This window comes from Schistocerca cancellata, chromosome 11 (genome assembly GCF_023864275.1).
Source record: "Schistocerca cancellata isolate TAMUIC-IGC-003103 chromosome 11, iqSchCanc2.1, whole genome shotgun sequence".
In the NCBI taxonomy this organism is placed as follows: domain Eukaryota; kingdom Metazoa; phylum Arthropoda; class Insecta; order Orthoptera; family Acrididae; genus Schistocerca; species Schistocerca cancellata.
Window position 1 is genome coordinate 65,471,111 of NC_064636.1, and position 27,631 is coordinate 65,498,741.

The following is a 27,631-nucleotide window of genomic DNA, read 5'->3' on the forward strand; positions in this document are numbered from 1 at the left end:
TTTTATAGTGCCAAGTGCCATTATCTTTCTCAAGGTTTTTTTTATATAAATGATTTTAAATTGTAATGCCAAGTTAACATATTAGTGGATGTTGTCTCTTGGGTAAACTCCAAAGGCACTATTGTAAAAGGTTGTTTGATTTTATGGTGGCAAGACGCCGTTATTGTTTTTAAAGCTGTTTGTTTTAACTATTTGTTAAGCTCTGTAAGTTACATGAATATGTTGTTACTTAAAAGAGTTTAGCATTGGCAATTTAATAAATTGTGTACAAAGTCTGCTGTTTTGATATTATTGGGCGGAAATCCGTGGATAGTTGTCCTATAAGGACACACATTCCACCCTCCTTCTACCTACAGTTCTCACTCTAGTTGTAACGGTAATGGATCCGTTGTATGTACTACGTAAATATGGGCGCAAAGCAAGACTGCAGGATTAACTTTTCTGAATTGTTTATTTTAAAAGTAGCAGAGGTTACACAGAAAGCTTTATTTATTTTACTCCGTAGTCGCCTGCATTACACTCAGCTTGATCTTAGGATGTCTATGAGCGACTGGTGGTTGTTCCGCTCGGCTAGGTCCAGCGGCGTGTCCCCACCATAATTCCTGTCTTCCCTGTCGGCCCCCGCCTCTAACAGTGCAGCCGCCGCCTCTGCACGGCCACGCCGTGCTGCATCGTGCAGTGGCGTGCTCCCACTTTGATCCCTGGCGTTGTGGTCGGCAGAAAAAGCTGCCAGCAGCCGCACAACAGCTGCATGGCCTTTCCATGCAGCCAGATGGAGAGGCGTGTTCTGCCAGCGGTCCCTGGCGTTAACGCCTGCTCCTACCTCCAGCAGACGGGCCGCCACCTCCCCGTGCCCCATGGCTGCTGCCCAGTGCAGTGCTGTCCGCTTGTTCTCGTCCTTCGCCTCCACGTCCGCCCCCATTGCCAGCAACGTTCGCACTTTGCTCACTGACCCCTCCTTAGCTGCCGCAATCAGCATCTCGCCCTTCATGTCTCCAGATAGATTTCTGCAACAAAAGGACAATACTAACAAATTTCTTCAAAGACGCACGTCTGAGGACGAAACACTATCGCAGAAGCAGAACTGTGATGAGTTCCAAGAACTCAAGTCCCCAAGAAGGTTACCACAATACATTGGTGTCCAAAATTAAAGCAACAAACTGCGATTTCCCTGTCCTGTGTCTAATTCACGATGTGATCATGCATACTATCTACAGATGTCAGCACCATCATGTTCTACACGGAAGACAGCATTCCAGTCTACAGACAACCAAGCTCACAATGAAGTCAGTGCACCTATGAAATGGGGTAGTGTTTTCTGGGTAGTCAGTCCCACATCCACAATCTCTGTAGGCACAGTCACAGACGGTGGAGTATGGTACAGAGAAGACGCATGCCAGGCTCTCTGCAGTGGAGGGCCATAGGATGAATGGAAGGAGCACAATCACAAACTGAAGTGGCCTGGTGGCTCAATGTGGATCTTACTGTTGTTTCTCAGATGTGGCGATAGTTTGTAGAGACAGAAACTGTATCTCGAAGACGAGGGCAGGATCCAACACACATGTGTTGGATCCTGCCCTCGTCTTCGAGATACAGTTTCTGGCTAAAGGGCATCACGGTACTGCCTTACTGCTGCATGGCAACTGACATCACACCTCGCAGCATGCACTGGATGTGTTGTATCGAGGCAAACGTTATACAGAAGGCCTCAGCAGAGTAGCCTATATAGTCAGAGACCTGTTGTATATGAACCCCTGACACATCTCCACAGAGAGTAATATGTAAAGTCATCAACACGCCAACCGGATGGCCGAACCATGGGCCAATGTTATTTTCACAGGTGAATCCCAGTATGGACTGGAGAGTGATTAGCGACAGATTTGCATATGGAGGGAACGTGGAACAGGATTTTCGAGCCCAAACATTAACAAGCCTGTTATCCAGAAGGATCTTTAATGGTGTGGGCAGCGATTACGTTGACACCTTGAACACCTCTTCATGACACTGTATGGGTGAATTGGCAAGGGTTAACTCCTGTCAGGTATCGTAACGAGATCTGGGGAACTCATATGCCATTGTTGCGAGGTGCTGTGGCCTCATAGGGATATGCCTCATACAGATCGGGTGATTGACGTTTCTTGGAAATAGAAGATATTGCACACATGGGAGATCCCAATTTGAATCCCATTGAGCATGTTGCAGATACACTAGGGAGACGGGTTGCATCACATAAGCATCCACAAACAATTCCATAAATCTTGTGAGTTGCTCTGCAGGAAGAATGATGTTATTGCCTCCACATGAGAGTGATGACTTCATTCGCAGCTTTCCCTGTTGTTGTCAGGGTAGTATCAGCCACAGGCGGTCACAAACTATGCTGAGCACATTAAACCAGTAGTCGAATTGAGTGTGCAGTTCTGTTAAGTTGGAAAAAAAAACGAAGAACATTTTCGTCTACCATAGTGGTCAGTGCTAATAGACAAGCAAAACTGCGTGAAATAAATGCAGAAATCGATATAGACTGTACGACTAACGTATATGTGAGGACAGTGCGGCTAAATTTGGGATTAATGGGCTGTGGTAACAGGTGTCCAATGCTAGTACCTTTACTAACAGTATGGTATCACCTGCAGCTCCTTTCCTGGTCTCGTGACCAAAATGGCAGGATCCGAGACGGCTGGAAAAGCTTGGTCTGGTCAGATAAGTCTCGAATTCCGTTGGTGAGAACTGATGGTGGTGTTCGAGTGTGACGTAGACCCCACAAAGCTGTGGACCCTAGTTGACAACAAGGCACTGTGGTGTTGGCTCCATAATGGACTCCATTTTCTCAAACAACGATATAATGAGCCACAACTGTCCGCAACTGATTTGAGGAACATTGTGGACAACTGGTGTAAATGATTTGGCCATCTGGATCGCGCAACATGAATCCCATAGAAGATTTATGGGACATAATCGACAGGTCAGTTCCTGTACAAAATCCTCCACCAGCAACACATTCGCAGTAGTGGGTGGCTCCAGGGACAGCACAGCAAAATATTTTTCCAAGGGACTTCAACGACTTCTCGGGTCCCCGCCACGTCGAGTTGTCGTACTAGGCTGGGCACAAGAAGGTCTGACACGATATTGGGAGGTATCCCACGACTCTTGCCACATCAGTGAATGTAGCTGTATTCCTGTCTTTCTCTGAACATTTCTATATTTTCTTCTTTCGTCGATCAGTTGCAGTATTTCTTCTGTTACTAAAGGTTTCTTCGAAGTTAGCTTCCCTTTATCTGTGTTGTCTGTCCACCGTCGGTGATTTTACATTCTAGAGATGTACACTCGTCTTCAACTGAACAGCCTACTGTGTTGTTCCTTACCGCCATATCCACATCATCGGTAAGCTTCAAATACATCTCATCATTTCTCAGTACTACATGATGATACACCCTTCTACACTGATTCTTCTGGACGATTCTCTTGAACTTCACTCTACTCTTCATAATTATTAGATCTGTATTTACATCTGAGTACACCTTACAGTCCAATATCTGATTTCCAAATCTCTGACCATGATGTAATCCAGCAGGACTCTGTCAGCGTCTCTGGGTCTCTTCCAAGTATATTTTTTCGTCACACGATTCCTGAACAGAGTATTCGTAAATACCATCTCACATTGGTTGCACAACTCAATTAGACTTTCATCTCTGTCATCCAAATGCCAATCCCATATAGCTGATGACCCTTTCTGCTTCTCCTTCCCATGCAACCGCATTTTAATTTCATACTTTCTTTTCTCCTTTTTACTTGTGTCATTGGCATGTGTACCTGAACTGTTGCTGTCTGCATTCGTTTGATGTCGAATCTGGTGAGAGAAACTCTGTCGTTGAGAAGTTCACAGTAGTCCGCTCCCTCCCCTATTTTCCTATTCATAACGAACCCTGCTCCCAACATACCATTTCCTGCTGCTGATGATATACCTCAATGTGTCTTAAGATAAATGCTTAGCCTTTTCCTAGTTCACATCAGTGACCCCCCAATGTATCTAGACTGGGCTTTTGCATTTCCGTTTTTAGACTCTAGCTTTCCAATTACAATCAAACTTCTGAATTCAAAGCTCCAAGTCATAGAATCTTATCCCACAATAACTTATTCCGTCTCTATTTCATAGTCACTTCCCCCTTGGCAGTCAATTTGCAGAGATCCAAAAGGGTAACTTGTCCGGAACCTTTCCACAATGCAGATGCCATCATAACCGTTTTCCTGTTACTGTTATATTTCCTGTGGATGCAAGTTACGTGGTTTTAATTTATTAGATTCCATTGCCTTCTGCATCCTCATGTCATTGATCACTTTTGATTCTCCAGCTTTCTAGGGGCAGTTTACTACCTGAAGAGCAATAGAGTTCCTTTAAGCTCTATCCTTTCCTCCTCCCTCTTAGACCCTTCTATTATTGGTTGTCAGGAAGCTGATAACCTCGGCGATGAGCGCCTGTAGCCCCAAACACACACACACACACACACACACACACACACACACACATTCTTTGGCCTTTGTCAGAAAGATGGCGACTTCTTATACTGGATGACTTCTGCTGCCACTGCTCTTAATTTTTTTCAGAGGTTAAGCAGCGTCTGTGTTCGAATGTTTTCATTACTAATCAATGGCGCACTCCTAAACCATTGGTATATAACAGAAAGACTGTCCCAGCATTTATTTGACTATCTTGTAAAAATGTGAAGTAAGTCGTTTAAGAGCTTTTTGAGATTCTTGGTGACAATGTTAAAAAACGTCTTTTCCCTTTGCAGTGGTATATACATTAACGGAAAAATATTGCAGCACGAAGAAGTAGTGTGACAGAAACGAAAGTTGGTACGTGTGTTTCTACATCTGAATGATGATGACTTTCTGTGGCAGTCGCGTCGCTTAAGAGTGGCGCTAGTAGTACCATTATGAGGAAGCAAATCAAGCTTGTTGTAATTACACGCTGTAACGAGCGTGAGCGTTAGTTACCTTTGAGATTAGATGCAGGAAGCTGATGTTAGTCAAAATTTCCTTCGACACGACAAAGACGCCGTTATGAACATCTCACAGAGATTAAACGAAATCTGTAATAGGGGCTATGAGAAGCTGGATGTTCCAACCGCGATGCATAAATATTTGACAGGCATGTAGCCACTATGCAGGCCTGCTGGCTGCGGTGATTCCAAGAATATTCCGTCGCAAGAAGACTGGGTTCCAGACAGCCACGTGACACTACTGAGATGGAAGACCATCGTGTTCACCGTATGGCTCTGGCGCACTGTAATACATCTCCAGCAGCAGTTTGAGCAGCAGTTGGCACCAAGTAACACAATGAAGTATTACAAATCGGTTACTTCACGGACAGCTCCGAGCCAGATGCTCTGTAGCGTGTGTTCCACTGATCCCACACCACCACCGTTTGGCACTTCAGTGGTGGCAAACTGAAGGGAATGGTCGAACTCTGTTGTATTTTATGATGAAAGCTGGTTCAGCCTCGCTGCCAGTAATGACCATGTTTTGATTTAGAAGGAGGCCAGTTGGGGGCCTGCAACCAACCTGTCTGTGTGTTAACACATTGGACCTAAACCTGGAGTCATGGTCTGGGGTGCGATTTTATATGACAGCAGGAACACTCTCGTTGTTATCCCACACACCTTGAGTGTAAATATCTGTTTCAATCTGCTGATTCGACCCATTCTGGTGCCATTAATGAACAGCATTCCAGGGGGAGTTTTCCAACAGGATAACGCTAGCTCACTTACCGCTGTTGTAGCCCAACATGCTCTATAGAGTGTTGACATGTCTCTTGGCATGCTCAATCATCAGGTCCGTTCCCAGGCGAGCAGATATGGGACATCATCATACAGTAACTCCAGCATCATTCACAAACAGCATTACTGTCCCTGTACTGACCAACCAAGTGCATCTGACATCGAACTCCATTCCACAAACTCTCGTCCGATACTTGTGCAACACAATTCATGCATGTCTGCATGTTTTAATTCGACCTTCTCACAGTGTATGACCATTTCACGTTTCCAGTGGCTCATCTCACACCTACATTGACCTGCGATCTTGCAATGATAATCAGTTAAATATGTTACCCTGGCAAATGTATCCTTGATGTTTCACTACTCTGTATTGGTTTTGTGATTCTTTTCTATCAGTGTATTTATGATTGTAAACTATTTTTGTTTAAAGTAGTTGTCGCTTTTAGTCTTCGAAAGACTGTATTTTTTTATGTAGGACCTTTTATTAGTCACCACAAGTGTCTGATGCCCAAGAAAAAAGGAAGCCTTCACTGTCTTCGCCCTGTACATTGTTATTCACATCAGTACCATGTTACGCTCGATCTGTTCCCCAGCCTGGTTTTCTTAACTCTCTGTCAACAAACTTTTCACTCCATTATCAAGTATTTTGTTAATATATTTCATTTCCTGCTCTTTATCTTTTATTTCCGCATGCTGTTGTTTCCCTCTCGATTTTTAGCCAGCTTTCTTAACTTTTTATGTCAGTCTTTTTATGCTGAAACATTCTTCCCTTCCATGTCTTGTTTCTAAGTCAACCACAATAATTTATTTTCTACTTTGTTTTCTGCTGCTTTTCTACTGAGATTGTACTAATTTCGTGTCCAGTATGTGCAATGTAATTTAAAGACTATCCCTGAAATTGTATTCAGCGTTATTAATTATGCTGCATAATGAGTTTCTGGATTATCCACAAAGTATTCTTCCCTGTGCTCTCTATCTTTAATCTTTCCTGCTACACTTCCTTATCGTCGGTTGTCTTCTTATGTTGAATGGTTGATGCTATTTGTGTACGAGAAATTAGGTAAATACCCGTCAGGCTATCTTATTTACATAATTTCACCATACCTTCTCTGTATCGTTCAACATTATCAGACCCATGGATGAACTTTTGTTGACTGCTTGTGCTGCGAAAGGCGTTCAGATTGGGATAAGTATTCTTATAAGTATTTGCTCAATTTGGCACAGACATTAAATCTAATGACATTGTACATCTGTGGCTGACCATAAAAGGTAATTAAAGCCCGAAATCCTTGAATAACTGGGAGAGATATGTTTTCTTAAGTCAGCTGAAACATTACTTATCCCATTTTCAACGTTAAAATACTGGGTAACCTTCCTTATTTCCCCTTGAATAGGCACAGACTCCTCTATTGTCCAATAACTTGTAGGATTCTACTCTGATTAATTGTAAAAGCATGTTGAATACTCTGAATTGCCACTTTTGGGCCTGTAGAATTCAGCTAGCCACTGAAATGCATTTTGCAACAATATCAGTTCACTATCAGACTATCATTGTTTCACGAAGCGACAGTCAAATATCTGTGACTACCACTACAGATCAATAATTTCAAAGAAGAAAAGTGACGTGATGACGAATTTACGCTGAAGCTGGTCTGCAGTGAATAAAAAGAAAACTTTTGCAATGTCAGCTGTAAAACTCCCTGAGCCACAGAGGGTTTTACAGCTGGCGAGATATGGCTGCTGTGTCCATCTCCACTCAACGATCCCCACGCATTACAATTGACGTGATTTTTATTGATCCAACATGCCTGCGTTAATCAGCAAGATATCGACAGTTTAGTAGAGGCTGATGTTGTCACGAATGATTTCCAAAAACTGCCACTAGAGGTTCTCACGTACATCTTTCGTAGTAGGGTAAGACATGAATCTCAACTGATTCTCCTCTCCCAGTGGTGGGGTTCCCACAGACCCTTGAGAGAATATCTCATTATAGTGTTGGGAGAGTAATCGCGGAAATGCAAGTGACGGTGGGAGTTTCAGAGATTCCTGGTTATTTGGTGAGGCAGCCCAATACTGAATAATAATGAATGTGGTTGCAAGTCAGAAGAAACAAACAAGATCCAGTCTCTGCAGAATTAATTCATAATATAGCAAATCATCGCCGAAAACACAAATTGCCTCTAAATCACCAACACAGTCGCTATCTTTGGGGAAGTATCTTACACAAGTAACTGCATTAAGTGGCTCAGTTGTGTTAGGAATTGAAAATACGTCACGATGCAGACCTGTAGATCCTTGCCTCGTCAAACAGCATAATTTATAAAAGAAATAACTTAATACCAGAACTATAACATCTGCTTCGTCAAAACATAAAATATCAACATTCGATTTCTTCACTTTAACACTGGGCTAACTGCCCAACGCGTAACGCTGTTATTGTGACAGAACTCACCGCAGGTGAGAGACGGCAGCGTCATCAGGCTGTGGAGTGGCCTGGGGAGTGGTATGGGGCACAGCTGTGGCTGGGCTTCGGCCGTCGTCGCTGTGGCCACTGTGCGGCAGCGAGGAGGGGCCGGTCCTGCTCTCTCCAGCGCTTGGCGTGCTGCGCAGAAGGAACATTGCTTCGAGAAGGGTTTTCACATCGAAGCCAGTGGTCAGATTACCACAGACAGTACTGCTGAGGTACTGTCCCCACACAGATAATGGAACACACACTACCAAAGACAGTAGTGGGACAACTAAGGCGTTCAGCTAACCACTTCACACATTGCATCTCCTAATTTTCTCATACTTGTAGGCTAGCATACTACACATTATTTGGTGCAAAATAAAGCACAAATGAAAGGCTCATACTAAGCTCAACAATTATGCTTATGACAACTATTAGTCAACATAGTTTCAATACATAACAATATAAATCACAAAGAAATTTGAATGACAGTATCCCTCCAATGCACTTAATGTAGTGCTGTCGTTATGGGATGGTGTTCCTAGCTCGTGTGTTATGGGGGGTAGGATGTCAAGCCGGCCGACTTGGAGCAGGAGAGAGACCAGAGGACATTCTAGTTTCCACAGTCTATACTTTTACAAATAAAATCATAAAACTTCGTCAGAATGTCCAGGAAGGATTCAGTATTCACACTCATAGCAGTGGAACTGCAAAAACATAAAGAAAAAATTTTTTTTACATGTGAAATTTCATAATTTTTCCTCTTCCTATCGGCTGCAGCTGTCGCTATAGGTACACCTTTCTTCATAAGTAAGAGAGATCTTTCGATGAATCTTGCATGGCATACAAACCATGCTTACAGGTACATGAAACTCTAGAATTTATTTAATTTATGAAAAAATGAATGTGCTGTAGCATTTTTAACTTCATCTTTAGAGAAAACTGAAGTTTTATAGTTATATTACCTCAATTTTTAGTACAGTTTTTAATCGACTTGCAAAATTATAGAGATTTGCATTAAGGAGTTCGTGTTTAATGAGCATACCAAGTTTGAAAGTAATAGGATACTTATTATGAATGTTACATGCACCTAAGTTAAGAAATGTCTGTTTTGCGGAAAATGGCCATTAAAGTTTCTGCTTGTATGTATCATTCCTTTAGAACTGCCAAGCACCATAAGCAAGTTCTTTTCCATTTTCTTAGTCGGTTTTCATTCTTTTCACATTCCTGATTTTATCACCTCCAAAAATAATTTATCTCCTTTCACTACACACTCTCTATCGCATACAAAGCTTTGATGCAGTTCACTCCGGTCTTTATTCCCATTTTCTCTAAAACATATTTCTTGCTTTGCACACAATCATTAAAACATGAAACCGTGTCATAAACACAAATAGCAACTGCATTTTGTCCAACAAAAATGGTTTTAGGCAATATTTCCCATACACATTGGTTAAAACTTTCATTTGGTTTTTGGGTACCACCATGAACACATTTCTTCAATAAGTTTTCATTTGCAAGGTCCCTGATATAGGTTTGGTGGCTTCCATTAAAGTCCTGAGCCATTGCTGTCACATTTGTTGCAGCACCCTTTGCTCTGTATTTGTTGCCCTGGTGACTTTGTGTAGGATTGAAGCTGTGCAAAGGGGTTTGGCTTGTAATCACTAAAATGTATATTTTTTATACATCGTACAATTCAGGAAGATATGCGGTACAAAATACGCATATCTTTGAAAAATCAATTTTCTAAAATTTTTGACATTCTCCCCTTAGCAGTCAGGAATCCGACTGTTGGAGGAAGAATCTGGAGAGACGTGTGCTAAAAATCTTTTTCGGTTGTTTTGTCCCTGTTGTGTGTAAGAATGATACGAAAATAAACCTAGAACACGAAGAAATGGGATACAAATTACAAAGGGGAAATTATACCAGTGATATGATGTGCAGTGTTGTTAGTTCGAGGGATGTTGGTTCCTAAGATTATTGGTGCATTCATATCTCAAATTAATTTGTACTTCTACTTGTACTCTAAACATCACCATACACTTATTTTTTCTCCAAAATATAAGTAATACATACAGATTGAGTTATCCCACCATCTTTTACACATTACAAACATAGAAATTCTTCTACAGAATAGGAGTTGTCAAGGAGAGACTTTTTCAGTTTAATTTCACATTTCACCTTGCCATCTGTTAGACGTTTTATATCACTGGGTAAGCTGCCAAAAATTTTTTTGCAGCTTTGTACACCTCCTTCTGTGCTAAAGACAACCTTAATGTTGATTAATAAATGTCATTTTTCTGCTAGTATTGTAATTATGTACCTCATTGTAGCTTTTGAACTGTACAAAAAAATTCATACGGGAGTAAATATACTGTGAAGCAATGGTCAGAATACCCTACTCCTCAAACAGATGTCTACAGGGTGATCACGGGTAAGCACCACATATTGTTCTCGCAGCACGTTTCTGGGCAGTGACGACCTCATTTCTTAATGATGAGTAACCTCAGATGATTATTCGATGACATTACTGAATGTAAATAAGCAAAATATGTAAACTTACTGATTCCTATCTCTTCAAAATTTGCAGTGACTAAGTTAAAACGTGGCTAAACTAAATTGTTTTTGGAGTTCCGAAATTTGTGTTTTTTCCAATTTAAATTCTCATCAATATGGACACCACAGAATTTTTAATTTCCCACTATATGAATTATTTCATCACAACATGTTACACTTATCACTGGTGCAGTACCCCTGGAGGTATAGAACTGAATAATATGTGTCTTTGTGAAACTCAGGGTGGGACCATTCGCAGAAAACCAGTCAATGATACTTTTGAGAACTTTGTTCACCGTCTTTCCAATTTCTGCACGTATACTGGGAGTGATTACCATACTGGTGTTACCTGAAAAAAGAACTAGTTCTGCTTGTTGTACATTAGACTGTAGATCATTTATATATGTGAGAAACGCTAGTGGACGTACGATTGAACCTAGGGGAAACCCATACGTGATTTCTCCCCTGCCAGAATTATGTCCCTGGATTCTGTTTGTTGAATTACTAATAAGTACAAATTTTTGCATTCTTTTGGTCAGATATGACATGATCCATTGGTTGGCTACACCATCAATCCCAAAAAACTTCAATTTATCAAGGAGTATACTATGATTTGCACAATCAAATGCTTTGGATAGGTCACAGAAAGTACCTACCAGTACTATTTTGTTATGTAATGCTTGTAATATCTGGTGTGTGAACATGTAAACAGCATTCTCAGTAAAGCAACCGTTCTGAAACCCAAATTTTGATTTGCTGAGGACATTATTGTTGCCAAGATGTAATACTCTTTTAGAATACATCTCATTCTCAAACATTTTGGAAAATGATATCAGCAGTGATATAGGTCGGTAGTTACTGATGTCTCTCTTATCTGTGAAATAAAAAGTGTCGACATTCCAATTCGAAACTGAACGCTATTCATTCTGTGAATCCCAAGAAGAGCGAAGACACGGATTGAAACAAGTGTGCTGTTACGAGTCACTGTTCCATAATTAATAATTCGCTGCCTGACAGATAAATTGAAGCGTACAGGGAACACAGTCAGAGGTCGCTGTGGCTTTTCCGTGACGCGCCGGGAATTCTGCATCAAGAGGATCGAAGATAACAACAAGAATTCGCTTCAGCAGAGGAGGTTCGATCCGAACCAGTTTTGTCATACAAATATTCATGCACAATAGCGGTAACAAGAAAAGGATGTATGTAAATTTACGAATGCTGAATACATGTATTGAATATTGAAGGTCTGTTTCTATTAGAGCCAGTTAAAGTTCACACAGGATATGTGTACCTTCCATTTTTTTCAATCATTCTTTCAAAATGTACTTTTTAATTATTTAAATAGCAAATATTTATTGAGATTTCCAATATATATCACATTTCTAGTCCCCCCGCCACTATTCAATGGCAAACGTGACACGACGGCGCCGAGAGGAATGTGAACAGATCTTTCAATTCTTGAAGAAAAAAATTTATTTAGGTAAATGATCCATTTCAGCTGAAAAAACAAAATTCATGACAAATACAAAAAATGCACCAAAATACATAGAAACACAAATAGGTAAAATAGAGCGAGTAAATAAATTTAAATACCTTGGAGAAACTATACAACAGATTGGACTAGAATAATCTGGAATAGATGTAAGAATTAACAAAATGGAAAGAGCATATGGTTTGACCAAAAATATTTACGACAAGAAATGTATATCTAGAAAAATAAAACTAAAACACTACACCACAGTGGTACAACCAGAATGTTTATATGGATCTGAATGCCTAACGATGAACTACAAGATGGACAAACTAGAGGTACTGGAAAGAAGGATTATTAGAAAAATAATGGGTACAATGAAAACCGCAGATGGTTGGAAAATAAGAAGTAATGAGGAGATCTACAAAAATATAGAGAAAATATCTGCAGTAATAGCCAAACGAAGATTAACCTTTTTTGGACATCTCCACCGAATGAATGGAAATAGACCAACAAAACAAATACTGCTATATTTCTGGAAGAAGATATCGACAATAGCATGGATTACAGAAGTAAGAAAAAATCTTGAAAGAAACAACATAAAAGAATCAGAAATAGCAGAAAGAAACCATTTTAAAAACAAAATACTAAATTTGGAAGGATTGCAAAGGAGAAGAAATAAAAAATCGTGATTAACATGGACAGAAGAAAAGAAGAGACTTCATTGGGATGAAATGAGGGAATCCTGGAAAAATAGGATACAACAACAATGGAAGAAGAGGAACTGAAGTTGTTAACGTGATCCTAGTAAGTCAATACGATTGTAAAAAAAAAAAAAAAATCCATTTTATCGTTACAAAGAACTAATGAGGCCTTTGTTGGATTTTTACACGTCCTTGAGGTTGAAACTATTAACAACTTGAAGGAGCAAATTAAAATGAAATTCTGCCTACGAACGAGACGTGATGGGAATGCGAATTTCAGCGGTTAAAGTAGGAAGTTGCTACGCTGTATGCTTATATGGCCCCGCTTGGCGCCGTCTCTCTCGCAATAAATCCTTGTTCCTTCCAATTAATATCCTTTACGGAAAGTGGATTTCTATAGAAAAGACGAAGATATGTGTAAAGTCAACATTTAATTGAAGGATACGATTCAAACAAAATTTCATGTTTAAAATTATTTTCCTTTCATAATTTTAATAAAAACTGTTCAGAATGGAGTCAAAGGAAATGGCCATTGTTGAAAATTCATTACAAAATGCAATATGCCAAGATGGCGGAAATTCGAGCTTGTCAACATTTGAAGGTCACGCACCAACTCGTGAACTGGCCAATGACTACCAAAACGACGAGGTTGGCGTCCCATTATTAAAAAATTGTGATACTGGTAATATAACTAGTCATGATGCCGCTCTTATGACGCTCTATGAGCCAATTTCTGAGGTCTCACCGGGAAACATTTTCTAAAATAGAGAATCTGAAGTGCGCAATAGCAAAATTTCTTTGATTATCTGCTCACGACGTCGCGGACGCAAGCACAGGAAACAGTTCACAAAAGCAATGCAAATACCAGTGAAACACACACTCTGACACAGCTAATGCAGCTAATAACACAACAGTTTGCACAGCAAAACCAGGCGTTTAACGATTCCAAGAATAGTATTAGTCAACAGTTGAGAGAGGTGGGCAAAAATGTACGCACTGAATTATCTGACGAATTTAACCGGTAAGTTAACAGAGCACGGTAAACAACTAAAACAAGAAATAATTACCGACATGTCCCGCAATATAAATATGTTAACGGAAAAGGTAAGATCCGCAAATTGTAATCGGGAACAACTTGCAGGTGAGTTGCAAAACCTCAGTAAAGCATTTTGTCAAGTTCAGGACACGCAATCCCATGTGGATGCGTCGGTAAAAAATGTGACGAACGTAGTCAACGAGCTGCAAGACGTATGCAAAAACCTAACTACAGAAATACAAAACTTGAGTCTAAGAGTAGATCATTTTAGAGTCAGAATTTGCTAAAAACAGAGAGGTATGTCATGTGTAGATGTAAAGGAAGTAACTGAAAAAGCTGAAGCCGGGATGCTGGAGAAGGGCAGCACCCTTGCTGGAAAGGTAGTGTCAGAATGCAAAATCTATGTAGGTACTGTACAATTTGTACATTTGTGGTAAGATCTTATGGGACCCAACTGCTTAGGTCATCACTCCGTAAGCTTATACACTTAACTAACTTACTTACGCTACGGACAGCACACTCACCGATGCCCGAGGGGAGATTCGACCCACTGACGGGGGGAGCCGCGCGGACCGTGACAAGACGCTTTAGACCGCACGGCTACCCGCGTGGCCCTTATGTAAATCCTGCAGGGCTCTTTAGAGCTCTAAAAGAGACGTAAAGCCAACTTCTTGCTAAAACAGACTAGGGTTATAGGAAGCAGAGGAAAGGTTGCGAGGCAGTGTTGCTAAAACTACGGACATTCCAAAACAGCATATGACAGAAAACAAAGCTATGCTCTTAGATGCATTCACTAGTTACCAACAATTCAGGATTAGCCCTTAGAAGGGAAATAGCGAAGGTTGCACAATGCAACTTGCAACTTGCCGGCAGTTGCACCTGTCGAGCAGGCGCAGTTGCCATGGATACGCCACAAGCGACCATAAACACGACTGTCACTGACAGCGCGGCCTGTTTGTCAACATTACTTGCAGATGAATGATTACTTACGCATCGACATTCCCGATATTTGCTTATGAATGGAAAGGAACACACCCTGTGGTCTTTATCAGAGCATTTCGAAATGTTTTACCTCGTACCTGGACCGAAGCCCAGAAAATTAGATTTCTTCTTGGATACACACAGGGTGACGTTCTACTGTGAGCTACGGACAAATCAGAAACTTGCCAATATTATGAACGGAATGAGACGGCATTTCTGAGTAAGTATTGGTCTGAGGCCGTACAAGAGAGGCTCAGACGTGAAGTATTCAACCCAGCTCCGTTCAATAGCAAGTATGGAAGCTTACGAGGATATTTTGAAAAATATTTGAATAAAACTAGGTCTGGACGAACCAGCTAAATTTTCAAAAAATTTTAAAGAGCCGTCTTCCTGCCCACGTTAGGGAAAAACTCATTAACATCCCGTAAATCGACACCGAATACTTTCTATCTCTACTGGACTCAATAGATTTGATAAACGAAGAGATACCAGTACAACCCAAGCCTGTTAATACCCCGATAGCGTCACGGAGATTTACGGATAATGGTAACGATAATCACAGCGGCAATGGAGAAAGTCGTAAATGTAAAGGCGCACATAAGAGAAATGGGAAAAACTTTAGCAAAAACAACTACAACAAGCGCGTAGCGTAAGGCCAGCCTGTACAGTATGTACAGACACAAGCCACCGGCAACAGTCAGCCGATCGTTGGCAAACGCAAAACAATAGCAGACAACCAAATAACCCACAGACAGCGGAATGCCGCCAGAAATGTAACGCAAATATGCTGAATAACGCACAGAGGCAAAGAGAATTTCAGTCGAAAGCCTCACAGGATACTAAGTGGTGTAACACTCCACACAGTGGAAGCTACACCTAACTCAGAGGCCGATGCCATCGCGACGCGAGACAACTTGAACCGGTCACGGTAGGCCCCCGTTCCGTGACTTTGGAGGATAGTGGGGCACATGTTTGATCGACACTTGCTTCATAAGGTTACTTTGAATAAAGAGGTTCAGGGTAGCATCTACAGCTCAAAGAACAGATCGTGCTTGCCCTAGCTGCCAGCAGCACATGTCACTGTGTCTGTCTCTGATCTGAGCAGCCCATCATTGTGTCCGTCACTAGAACGGAACCTGCAGCGGCCACAGCTAATGTTCGTCTTTCTTCAACCACTTGATAGGCTAACGTAAATAACAGCTTGCTGTACACATGCAATTTAATACAAATGACGACTGCAAATAAGACCAAAATAATTCACAAAGATATGAACGTCTTGGCTATTGCAGGATTTTTGGAGGCTAACTTACGTGCTGACATACTCAGTTTAGTACGGTGATTTGATGAAACTCTTATGAGAATTTTACGAAAGCAACGTGAGCCATCAGAAAATGCTATTGCTAATTTCAGTGTCTGTGTTTAAGAGCCTACTATGCAATGTCCTTCAGACATGCATGCATGTCTGAAAAAACAGATGCTGCTGTGATCTACAGCTGTGTAAAATACAGGAAACTTATTCACAATGGCGAATACTTCACTCCAACTGTACGGTTTACTGTTGGACTGGACTGGAATCAGAATTTCCCACTGTGCACGAGTGGTCGCCGTAACCACTTTGTCTATGCGAGCGTACTTCAGTGACCGACCCAAAACTCGAGACATCACAGTGAGTTTCCATGTCTTGCTGTAGAACAGTCACTGTAACACTCACACAGGAAGAAACACACTTATTGTTGTTGCGGCCTTTGCCTGGGCATGTAAATACTACTTACAGTGCCTGTGTTTAAAAACCTTCTATAGCATGTCCTTGAGAAAAAGGATTCATGTCTGAAGCAACAGACGAAATGTGTTCAAGTTGAGAATACGATCACATTACAGCTCTATAATTTATTGGTGACGTATGAATATTTGTGCCAGACTGGGATCCCAACATGGATATCCCACTTCATGCGAGCAGTCGCTTTAACGACCTCTGCTATTCGAGCATACTTCCAGGTTCTGGGTTCGAGTCTCAGTCTGGAAGAAGTTTTACTATGACGCAAATATACAGGATGAATCGCCTAAAACTTCGACTGAAAAGAATGGCGGATATTGGAAGTGCTATTCATGTGCTGCTCTCATAGAGTGGATTGGAACTGCGGGGCTCGTATTGTTAGCCATACAAAAGATTGTATTAGTAACTAGGAAGTGTATTATTAGTGAAAAATTACACTTTTCGAAATAGATCAACGCCTATTGACATTAACAAATTAGAAGTAGAACAAATCAGATGTCACTGGTGTTTGTTGAGGATTATGGTGCGAGTCGTTTTCGAGATACAATATTCTGAAAAGTTTCGACACTGACATTTATTTGTGATATTCAACCTGCTTCGTTGCTAGGTACAATGTTGTTGAGTTTGCTTACTGAGTGCTTGTGTGTACCTTGAGTGCATTTCGACTTGCTATTGAGGTAGTGTCTGAGAATCCAAGCAGTAGGTCGTGAGTGAATAACGGGATTTACCAATGCAGATAATGCCGGCATCTGTATGACGTATGGAGAGTGTAGGAAGAATGCATTTCTCCCTCATACAGTGTATGTGGAGAGATATCCCAATAAACATCAGCCACCTCAGCAATTAGGGCCAACGGCCTTGCCGCAGTGGTAAAACCGGTTCTGGTCAGATCACCGAAGATAAATGCTATCGGGTTGGGCTAGCACTTGGATGGGTGACCATGCAGTCTGCCTAAAGCTGTTGGCAAGCGGGGTGCACTCAACCCTTGTGAGGCAAACTGAGGAGCTACTTGATTGATAAGCAGCGGCTGCGGTCTCGGAAACTGACATACGGCCAGGGACAGTGGTGTGCTGACCACATACCTCTCCATATCCGCATTCAGTAACGCCTGTGGGATGAGGATGACACGGCGGCCGGTCGGTACCGTTGGGCTTTCGTGGCCTGTTCGAAAGGAATTTAATTTGCATCTTAGCAATTATTTATCAACCTCCAAGTTCATTAACTGAAAGAGGTAATGTAACACATAGACAACGTAACAGAAAGAAAAAAAGTGACGACAGAAGAGGGGCAATTTAATGTGCTTCCTGATGTTCCAGATTAGCTGCCGTGTAATCGCATGAGGACGTGGCATGGGTCAGGCAATTGTCGTACGTATTGTCCCTCGACATATGTTCCATTACCACCACATCTCTCTCTCCATCAAGAACTGAATGGAAATTATTATGACAAACGTGTTACCTTCTATACATGGGCCTTAAGACAGAATACTCCAGGTGTATCATGTATCTTTTTCAGTGATGAAGCCACAGTTAATAAACATGGCCAAGTAAATCATCGACACATACCCTGTGGTCTGTTGACAATCGCTGTCGGCTTCGTCAGATGGAGCGTCAGCATCCATGGAACGTAAACATATAGTGGGATAGTGAACTGCCAGTTCACAGGTCCGTTTTTCATATACGCCAATCTGAATGCGAACAAGTATCACAGCTGCCATCATCCATGGATGCTCTGCTCTTCCTCTGCAGACTAGGAGGAACCTGTGGTACCAACATGATGGCTGTTCAACCAATAGCGCACGAACTACTGCAGTATATCTTCACGAATTCTTTCCAAAACCCGGGTTGGACGCTGAGGACCTGTACCTTGGCTGTCCCATTCCCAAGATTTTACGCCTGTAGACATTTTTCTGTGTGAAAGCAGAAAGTCTCTGTCTACAGGGACATACAGACTACAGTCGATGATATGCAGCGACGTATTACTGAACCCTTCTTGGACATCTCCGCTGAAATGCTAGCATGTATGGAAAGGTCGTTGAAACCAGACCGGAACTGTGTTTTGCCGTTGCTGGTGCTGCTTTTGAACCCAACCTGTGATGGTCAACTGCCTCGTTGCTGGCCAGAATCCACATAACTCTTGTATGAACTTCTGCTTTTCTTTATTGTGTGCTACCACAGACACTCTGATCTGCAGATTGAGAAGGAAGAATGAGTAAATGAAATCAAAAAGGAGATTTTATCCTAGGTTCAGAGCCAAATAAGCCACTGGGAGAACTTGAAAACAACACAGCATGCGGTGTAGATGACGTTCCGGCGGAAATCTTAAAGAGTTTAAAAGAAACAGGCAAAAATGAGTTTACCTCTCTCTGCAAGTGCATCTACGACAAATGTGAATGGGCAGAAGACTTTCTCGTAAGTATAATAGTCCCAATTCCAAAGACTAATTATCCTAAAAAGTGTAAAGACCACGGGACAATCAGCCTCATACCGAAGGTAGCAAAAGTAGTTCTTCGGATTCTGAATAGGAGGCTATATGGAACACTGCAAGAAACACTTGGTGAAGAACACTATGGTTTCGTAAGGGGAAAGGCGAACACGAGATGCCATTGGGGTTCTAAGAACCATCGGCGAAAGATACACAGAAAAGAGCATACAAGTGTATGCTGTCTTCATAAACCTTGAAAAGACATTTGATAGAGTGCAGTTCGATAAGCTGTTAGGTCTTTAGAAAAAGAAGGAAGTAAAGTGGAATGTGAGAAGACTGATGGCAAATCTGTACCTGGATCAGAAAGCTCGGGTACGAATAGGTAATGAGATGTCTGGAGACAACAGGATTGGGAGATTTGTTAGACAGGGCTTTTGTCTCTTGCCGATCTTATTTAACATCTGTCAGGAGGAAGTACTGGAAAGCTGACAAGAGGTGTCAGGATAGGTCGACAAAATATTGAATGTATAAGATTTGCAGATTACATGGCGATCCTCGCAAAAAATCAAGAGAAGCTGACTCAAGTGCTAAATGACCTGAATGAAGTCTTTGTAGTGTATGGTATGACAATTAATAAAAAGAAAACCAAAAGCATTGCCATACGCCTAAAGAAAAGAAAAGTAAAAATTAATTTGGAGTCAGAAATCATGGAACAGGTAAGAGCATTCAAGTATTTGAGAACTTGGATTAAAGAAGATACGAACTGACAACAAGATATCAAAGTGAGAATGGGTCGGGCGGAAGAGGCTTTTCAAAAGCAGAGAAGACTCTTAACTAGTTGTTTAAACAAGGAATTAAGGAAGCGACTGGTTAAGTGCTTAATATGGAGCATGGCCTTGTATGGAGCAGAAACGTGGACTTTGATAAAGCAGAATGAGAAGAGAATTAAAGCTTGTGAAATGTGGATATGGCGTGGAACGAAGATCAGCTGGACTGATAAAGTTAGGAATTATTCAGATATACTGAGGAGAGTTGGAGAAGAACGAAGGATGCTGCTAGCGATGGAGGACAGGAAACTAAACTAGATAGGCCACAATCTAAGAAGTGATTACCTTCTAGTAGAGAGAACTGAACGTTTCCTTCTGGGAAAGACAAGGAAGGGCAGAAGAAGGTTTCAGATGCCGAATGATGTTTGCAGGCCACAAGGTGGGTACCAAAGAAGGAAGAGAAACGCAGCAGACAGAGAAGCATGGAGGGCTAGGCAGTTAAAACCTGCTGCAAGGCAGACAACCCAATGATGACGATGATGATGATGATGATGATGATGACATCAGGTACAAGTTTTAGCGTGAGGACTTTTCAAAATACAATATTTCGTAATTGAGTCACATAGAATCCTGCACCAAGCAGCATCGACATTCTAATTTACCTTACCTTTTGTTGATTAGTATCACTGGCATTATTCCTTTTAAGGAATTGAATGTTTTTACCAAGCAAACCCATTCTATGTATTATTACAATCTATTGGTAAGTGAATAACACGAGTCCCTCACTATTAATCAATTTTGTGAAACCACACATCAATTGTGCTTTCTATTTTTACATCATTTGCAAGTTTCTAGTGATTCACCCTATATTGTATACTTGGTGTGTCATTGTATTAGCAGTTGCGAATGCATTTCTTGTATTTCATACACCTGTCGGTCATAGCAGTGTGTGTTCCCTCAGATATGCATGCATGTATGGAGGATATTCCATAACAAATAAAGACACTGGAAAATTTTTACATGTCTAGGAAAGACCATGACAATAATAAGTAAGTCTCCTTCTGAGTGAGAATCAAAGCATTTGTGCAAATGCAGGATGTGGACACATGGTGAAGTTTGGAGGTCTGGAAGCGTGCTTGGATAGCCGAAGTGGTTGAGGCAAGTTGTCCCATAAAGTGGCAAGCCTAAGCTCGAGCTCCACTGCAACACAAATTCTGATATGTCGTCAGAGAACTGTACAGCTGGAGTCTCATCGTACTTGTAGCTGTAAATACGTTACTTACATGATGTGATCAAAAGTATCCAGACACCCTCCAAAACCATGAGTTTTTCATATCAGGTGCACTGTACTGCCAAATACTCTATATAAACGACCTCAGTAGTCATTAGACATCGTGAGATAGTAGAATGGGGTGCTATGCAGAACTCACGGACTTCGAATATGGTCAGGTGATTGGGTGTCACTTGTGTCATACGTCTGCACCAGAGATTTCCACACTCCTAAACATAACTAGGTCCACTATTTCCGATGCGATACGTGAAGGGACATATACAGCAACAAACGTTCAGGCCAACCTCGTCTCTTGACAGACAGAGACTGCCGACAGCTGAAGAGGATGGTAATGTGTAACAGGCAGACATCTATCCAGATCATCACACAGTTATTCCAAGCTGCATCAGGATCCATTGCAAGTACTATGACAGTTATATGGGAGGTTTCAAAACTTGTATTTCATGGTCGAGCAGCTGCTCATAAGCCACACATCACGCTGGTTAATGCCGAACCACGCCTCGCTTAGTGTAAGGAGCATAAACGTTGGACCATTGAACGGTGGAAAAAACGTTGTGTGGTGTGACGAATCACGGCACACATTGTGGCGACCCGATGGCAGGGTGTGGCTGTGGTGAATGCCCAGTGAACGTCATCTGCCAGTGTGTGTCGCGCCAACAGTAGAATTCGGAGGCGGTGGTGTTATGGTGTCGTCGTGTTTTTCGTGGAGGGCTCTTGCACCCCTTGTTCTTTTGCGTGGCAATATCACACCACACTCCCATATTCATGTTTTAAGAACCTTTGCCACTGTTGAAGAGCAATTCATGGATGGCGATTGCATCTTTCAAAACGATCGAGCACCTGCTCACAATACACGAGCTGTGTCAGACTGGTTAGACCAGAATAACGTCTTTGTAATCGACTGGCTTGCACAGAGTCCTGACCTGAATGCTATAGAACACCTTTGAGATGTTTTGGAACGCCGTGAACTCCATGAAAAATGGGCCCAAAGAAACCTTCCAGCAGCTGTTATGAAGGCTGAGGATGGGCCAACACCATATTGAATTCCTGCATTACTGATAGAGTGCGCCACGAACTTGTTTGTCATTTTCAGCCAGGTGTATAGATACTTTTCATCACATAGCGTATACAAGAAACTAGATATTGTAAGTAGGCTGTTTAGGTTTTTATATTGGTAACGCCACGTAGCGCTCTGTATGAAACTCACTGGCTGTGCTGTGTGCAGTCTGTGGCTAGTTTGCATTGTTGTCTGCCATTGTATTGTTGGGCAGTTGGCTGTTAACAGCGCGTAGCGTTGCGCAGTTGGAGGTGAGCCGCCAACAGTGGTGGATGTGGGGAGAGAGATGGCGGAGTTTTGAAATTTGTAATACTGGATATCATGAACTGCTATATACATTATGACTTTTGAACACTATTGAGGTAAATACATTGTTTGTTCTCTATCAAAATCTTTTATTTGCTAACTATGCCTATCAGTAGTTAGTGCCTTCAGTAGTTTGAATCTTTTATTTAGCTGGCAGTAGTGGCGCTCGCTGTATTGCAGTAGTTCCAGTAACGAACATTTTTGTGAGGTAAGTGATTTGTGAAAGGTATAGGTTAATGTTAGTCAGGGCCATTCTTTTGTAGGGATTTTTGAAAGTCAGATTGCGTTGCGCTAAACAAATATTGTGTGTCAGTTTAAGCACAGTCATGTATAATTTTTCTAAGGGGTCGTTTCAATATCAATAGTAGTGTATTTTACGACGCAGGCACATCTAATTACACTTAGTGGTGGACATTGTAGGCTTGTCAGTACGCACACTTAGAGCTGTGTAACATAGATGAGCAGCTTGTCTCATACTTACCTGGTGTCTGTCGGTGTCTCTGCAATCAGGTGAACCAACTCCATAAAAGTTTGTGGGTCGTTGACTACAGCCTCATCCCAGCCCTGCGTCGCCATCACACTGAGCAAGTGGGCCTTTATGAAGGCGACGGCAGCCTGCTTCAGCGTGTTAGCGGAGTGCCTAATCGCGAGAACACCTGTGGCTGATGCAGTCTCGACAGACAGCTGTGCGGCCACCTGTTGCTCGCACTGCACCTTCAGTACTGACAAGCCGTATTGGTCAGCGGCGACCAACAGCTGTGGCGCCATGCTGGGCAGCTGTGGGGGCTGGAGGGTGTAGAGGTGTTCCAGCACCTGGCGCAGCACAGGGCCCTCTATGTCGGACAGTGCGAGCTGGCTGCTGCTGGCCTCTAAGGTGAGACGACGGAGCATGCCCGCAAACACGGCGCTCCTGGCGGCCAAGATAGCCCTGTGCGCCACCAGCTGCGTGTTGTCCCCGGCCAGCAGAGTCACCACAGCGCCGTCCCCGGCGTCCAGCAGAGCACCCAGATCCACGGCCGTGGCCTCCTCAGCCTCGTGAACTCGTCCCACTGTTAGGGCTTCTGGAACACGGTGTCACTGAGCAGTCCTTTGCCCTCATTCAGTACCCTCTATACTTGTATGAGCCACAATCGAATCTGTGTCAGACTGATGCCACAAGCGAATAGATGCAAATCATTAAAAAAACTGTTTCAGTAGGTATGTAACAGAAAATGTTTATTTAAAAAATCATTACACCCACATTTATTAATGTAGAAATCTAAAATTTTCCGTGCATAAAGCAAATGAGCAGCGTTTTAACAGAAAAATATATTGAAATAAGCAGGATTAATAATTTGCAATTAATTTGAATTTTTAATTTTTATTGATTTCTTATAAAAAGCCATAACTTATATTCTAACCATGCAATTAATCTGAAACTTTTATTGTAGTGTTCTAAGAAGGTTATAAGACCATTGAATCGCAGTTATTAATCTATGGCACAAACTGTGTCATTAAGAAAGTTTTTAATCTTGCACATACAAAATTAACTTTTTCTACATATAATCATCTAAAAACCCGAATGTATTTGGAGGATCTCGAATTTTTTAGTTCCGAGGAGACAGCAGTACGTGGCGAACAGTTCACGAAAATTTCAAAGCATTAGCCTTTTGAGAAAAGGCTTCTAATAACGTAAAAATTGTGAAACAGTGGAAATGATGTTCAAAGTTTATCTTCTCATATTTAAACATGCAATAATCTTACCTCAATTTTAAAATACTCCGTACTGATATTCCTCATCCTTCAGGTTTCTCTTCGAATCTGCCTGGCCTGCATTTGCAGCTAAGACACTGATCTGTTAGCTTTCTCGATGGTGTAAAATGCTTTTCTTGTAAACACATCAAGATATATACCAACACTCTTCAGAACTTCAATTCTGCCATTATTTCCGTTATTGTGACATATAACTGCATAATAGACACCTATTTTGAGTACTTCAAGTCCACAGAATGTCCCTTTTGAGCATCTAATCCAAATTAAATAATTGAGGCTTTCATTTGCATTTTGTGTCTTTCCATGAAGACACTTCCTAAATAAAGAAGGTTTTACAACAAACCTGAATGTGGGTTTAAATGCATTCATAACATGTTCTCGTTATCGGTGTTTATGTAAATACGTCTCATTTCTGTTGTTTAACTTACACCAATCGCCTTTCAGGCACAGATTGTGCAATGGTGCTTGGTCAGTGGATAAGCTGAGAGCTTATATTCTTCATTTCTAGCTACTTATTCTTTTTTGTTGGTGAACCGATTTCCATGAAACTTCCATCGGCTAAACACAATTTTTCCACCACCCATTATGCATAAATCTAGACTTCCATATAAAGGTTTGCGAATTCAACTTTCCACCTACTAATATGTGTTAGTATTGTCAAAACGTAAATAAACCACATAAAACCAAGTTTTCAGGCAAAGATATAGATGTCAGCCAAAGATATCGAAAGAAAATAGCTTCAACACTGACAAAAATTCCGCTGAAGCCACCAATTCCCCAATTGTCGGGAGAGGTGGGAGTGGCCTGCAGTGCAGATTTAATCAGTTTAACAGTATAAAGGCATTTCTGAAGCTGCTATCATGATAAAATTCGCACACAACATAGATTAAACTGTGTAGATCAACAAAATGATAATTTTGAAAAATCGATTTTTCGGACCAAAATCTCCCCTTAAAACTTTCCTATTTGCTAGTACAAAAAGCCCCAGAAGGAATAGAGACCTCTTATCGTTAGTCTCTTTCTACAATTATTTGCTCAGAATATCAAAATGGAGATCTATCAGATTACTAAGAGCGTCAGAAGGTACTGAATTCGTAATTTATTCAACACAAAGTTCCGATTTCTAAAGTTATTTAAGAAAAAAATGATATTTTACGCATGAAATCTGTATCATACTGTCCATAACCGCCAATCCAGCATGTTTCTCTGCAGGAACTGATACCCACAGTGGATCAACTAACTGCTATCACAGTCTGGAATGTCTTTCTAGAAACATTACATCAAGGTGGCGGGCATAGCTGGATGGCAACTTCTGACATACTCCAATATCACAACACACATCGTTGTGTACAGTAGTGGCATTGTTACACCCCCTACCCCCACCCATAATGCATAAAATTAAATTTCGTGTGGGATAAAGACAAATGTGTCTATCTGTGTTTCGATCACAATACTAAATTATTTAAAAAAACGTCGCTCTTATTCTTACTGCTTCATAAAAGTATAATAGTTACTACATAGGTTACCATTAATTAACTTTTACTTTCAAATAATAGCATTAACGAATGACACAATGTGGTGAAGATAGAGCTAGTCAAATGAATGTATGAACCTCATCTTCCACACATAATCCTCCTGCTATACAGAATAGTTTGTACTTTTTACCATGCACCTATGATAGATAAATCGAGACATATAAATCATGTATGCTTAAATATCTCATAAAGGTTCTTGAGATAGACCAGAAATTTCTTCATTTCTCACTTCATCCAAAAAGCATTGGCAAGTTGAAATCATTCAATTTCTAACAGTCCAGAAGTAAGGTTTCCCGCAATCATGTGCTTTAGAAGCAGTAAGTATAGTGCGCGGATTTTAGCTTCATCCATATTAAGTAAGGCTGCAGCGAGAGGGTGAAGCAACTGTCATGAGAGAGAGAAGTGGTGTAGAGGAAACATGTTTTCTAACAAGTGTATACCGTCAGTGCAGACCGATAGTTAACTTTTGTTTTTGAGGAGTAGTAAATGCAGTGAGAAAGGCTACATCAGTCTATGAAAAATGGTTGTTACAAATAAGAAGTACAAATTGTGTCATTGACTCATTAGTCTGAGGTTTAATAAGGCGTCTACAAAAGCTGAGTATAATTTATGTTTCATCATTTGGGAAACAAAATTACCAAAGAAAATATTCTTCTTTGTAAAGTTCAGTTAATCGGTAAAGATGATGATTTGGTGTGTGTGTATGTAAGTACTAGCTAGTATCTGGTAGCACTCTGGTACTATGATTGGAAGCTATTACTGCAGGGCGATATGTCAGGGCCAGTTATGGAGAGTATGCCACCTTTTCAACTAACATATTTGCCATCATTTCATAACTGATCTCACGCTACCACATTGTTCCAGGTGGTATTGATAACTAATCTTTCTTGATATAAGTTCTTTATTACATGGTATAATTAGTGCTGAAGATAGTCACAGTTCCAGTTACTACATTAGACGATCAGGTTGATCCTTTAAATGACATGTTAATTGATTATTATTTATTGCAGTTATTTTATATCAACTACCTCTAAGAATCCTGAGAAACAAGAAAGCACAAGGGAAAGACAACATTCCTGCTGAATTTCTCGAACCCGGAGTTATCGAAATCAGAAGTGTGTTATATACTCCTAAGTGTAACATATATGAAGAGAGAAAACTGTCCTTAGATTCTAGAGAAACATCATAATATTAATCCTAAAAGGAGGAATGTCTTAAAATACTAAAATTGCCGAAGTCTTAGCTTAGTTGTAAGTGCCTCATAAAATGAAAGCTTACATTGTATTCGAATCTTCGAACAATTGACATAAGATTATCAGAGTCAGTTTGGATTCAGGAAAACCCAAAGTATCGAAGGAGGAATAATATCTTTAAACTTAATTTTAAAATGTAAATACACAGCTTATTTAGGTATGCAGAAAATGTTTCATAATGTAAAATGGCTAAATAAACTTTGAGTTATAGAAGAATGTAGGAATATGCACAGACACTGATATGTTCTGTGGAAGCTGTATACAAAAAGAAAGGACTTTTATTGGAGTGCGCTCTACACAGGTTCTACACATGTTCAGAAATGAGCCCAGCAAGGAAGTGTGCTATAAACAATTATTCATAATCTATTCAACGAATAGGTAGAAAGTGAGAGTGGTTTTACATGTACAGGTAAGCATGGCACAGCTGTTTTTTCTGAAAGTGAATCCAATCGAGGCCCATGCCATTTGAATCTGAGTGCCCCAGAGCCAGAACGCAGT

General features: G+C 41.0%; 1 protein-coding gene across 2 annotated transcripts in view; it reads right to left on the reverse strand.

Moving 5' to 3' along the window:
* Positions 1-447: 447 nt before the first annotated feature.
* Positions 448-27,631, reverse strand: part of LOC126108612 (uncharacterized) — a 62,391-nt gene continuing 35,207 nt past the window's right edge. Inside the window, exons 3-5 of one of the 2 annotated variants that reach the window (XM_049913915.1) lie at positions 23,075-23,651; positions 8,230-8,379; positions 448-1,007 (exon numbers count right to left, since the gene is read on the reverse strand). In XM_049913915.1, the coding sequence (XP_049769872.1) occupies positions 521-1,007; positions 8,230-8,379; positions 23,075-23,651 (1,214 nt within the window). In that variant the 3' untranslated portion in view covers positions 448-520. Of the gene's footprint in view, positions 1,008-8,229; positions 8,380-23,074; positions 23,655-27,631 lie in introns of both variants that reach the window. The other variant, XM_049913914.1, reaches the window with a different exon arrangement.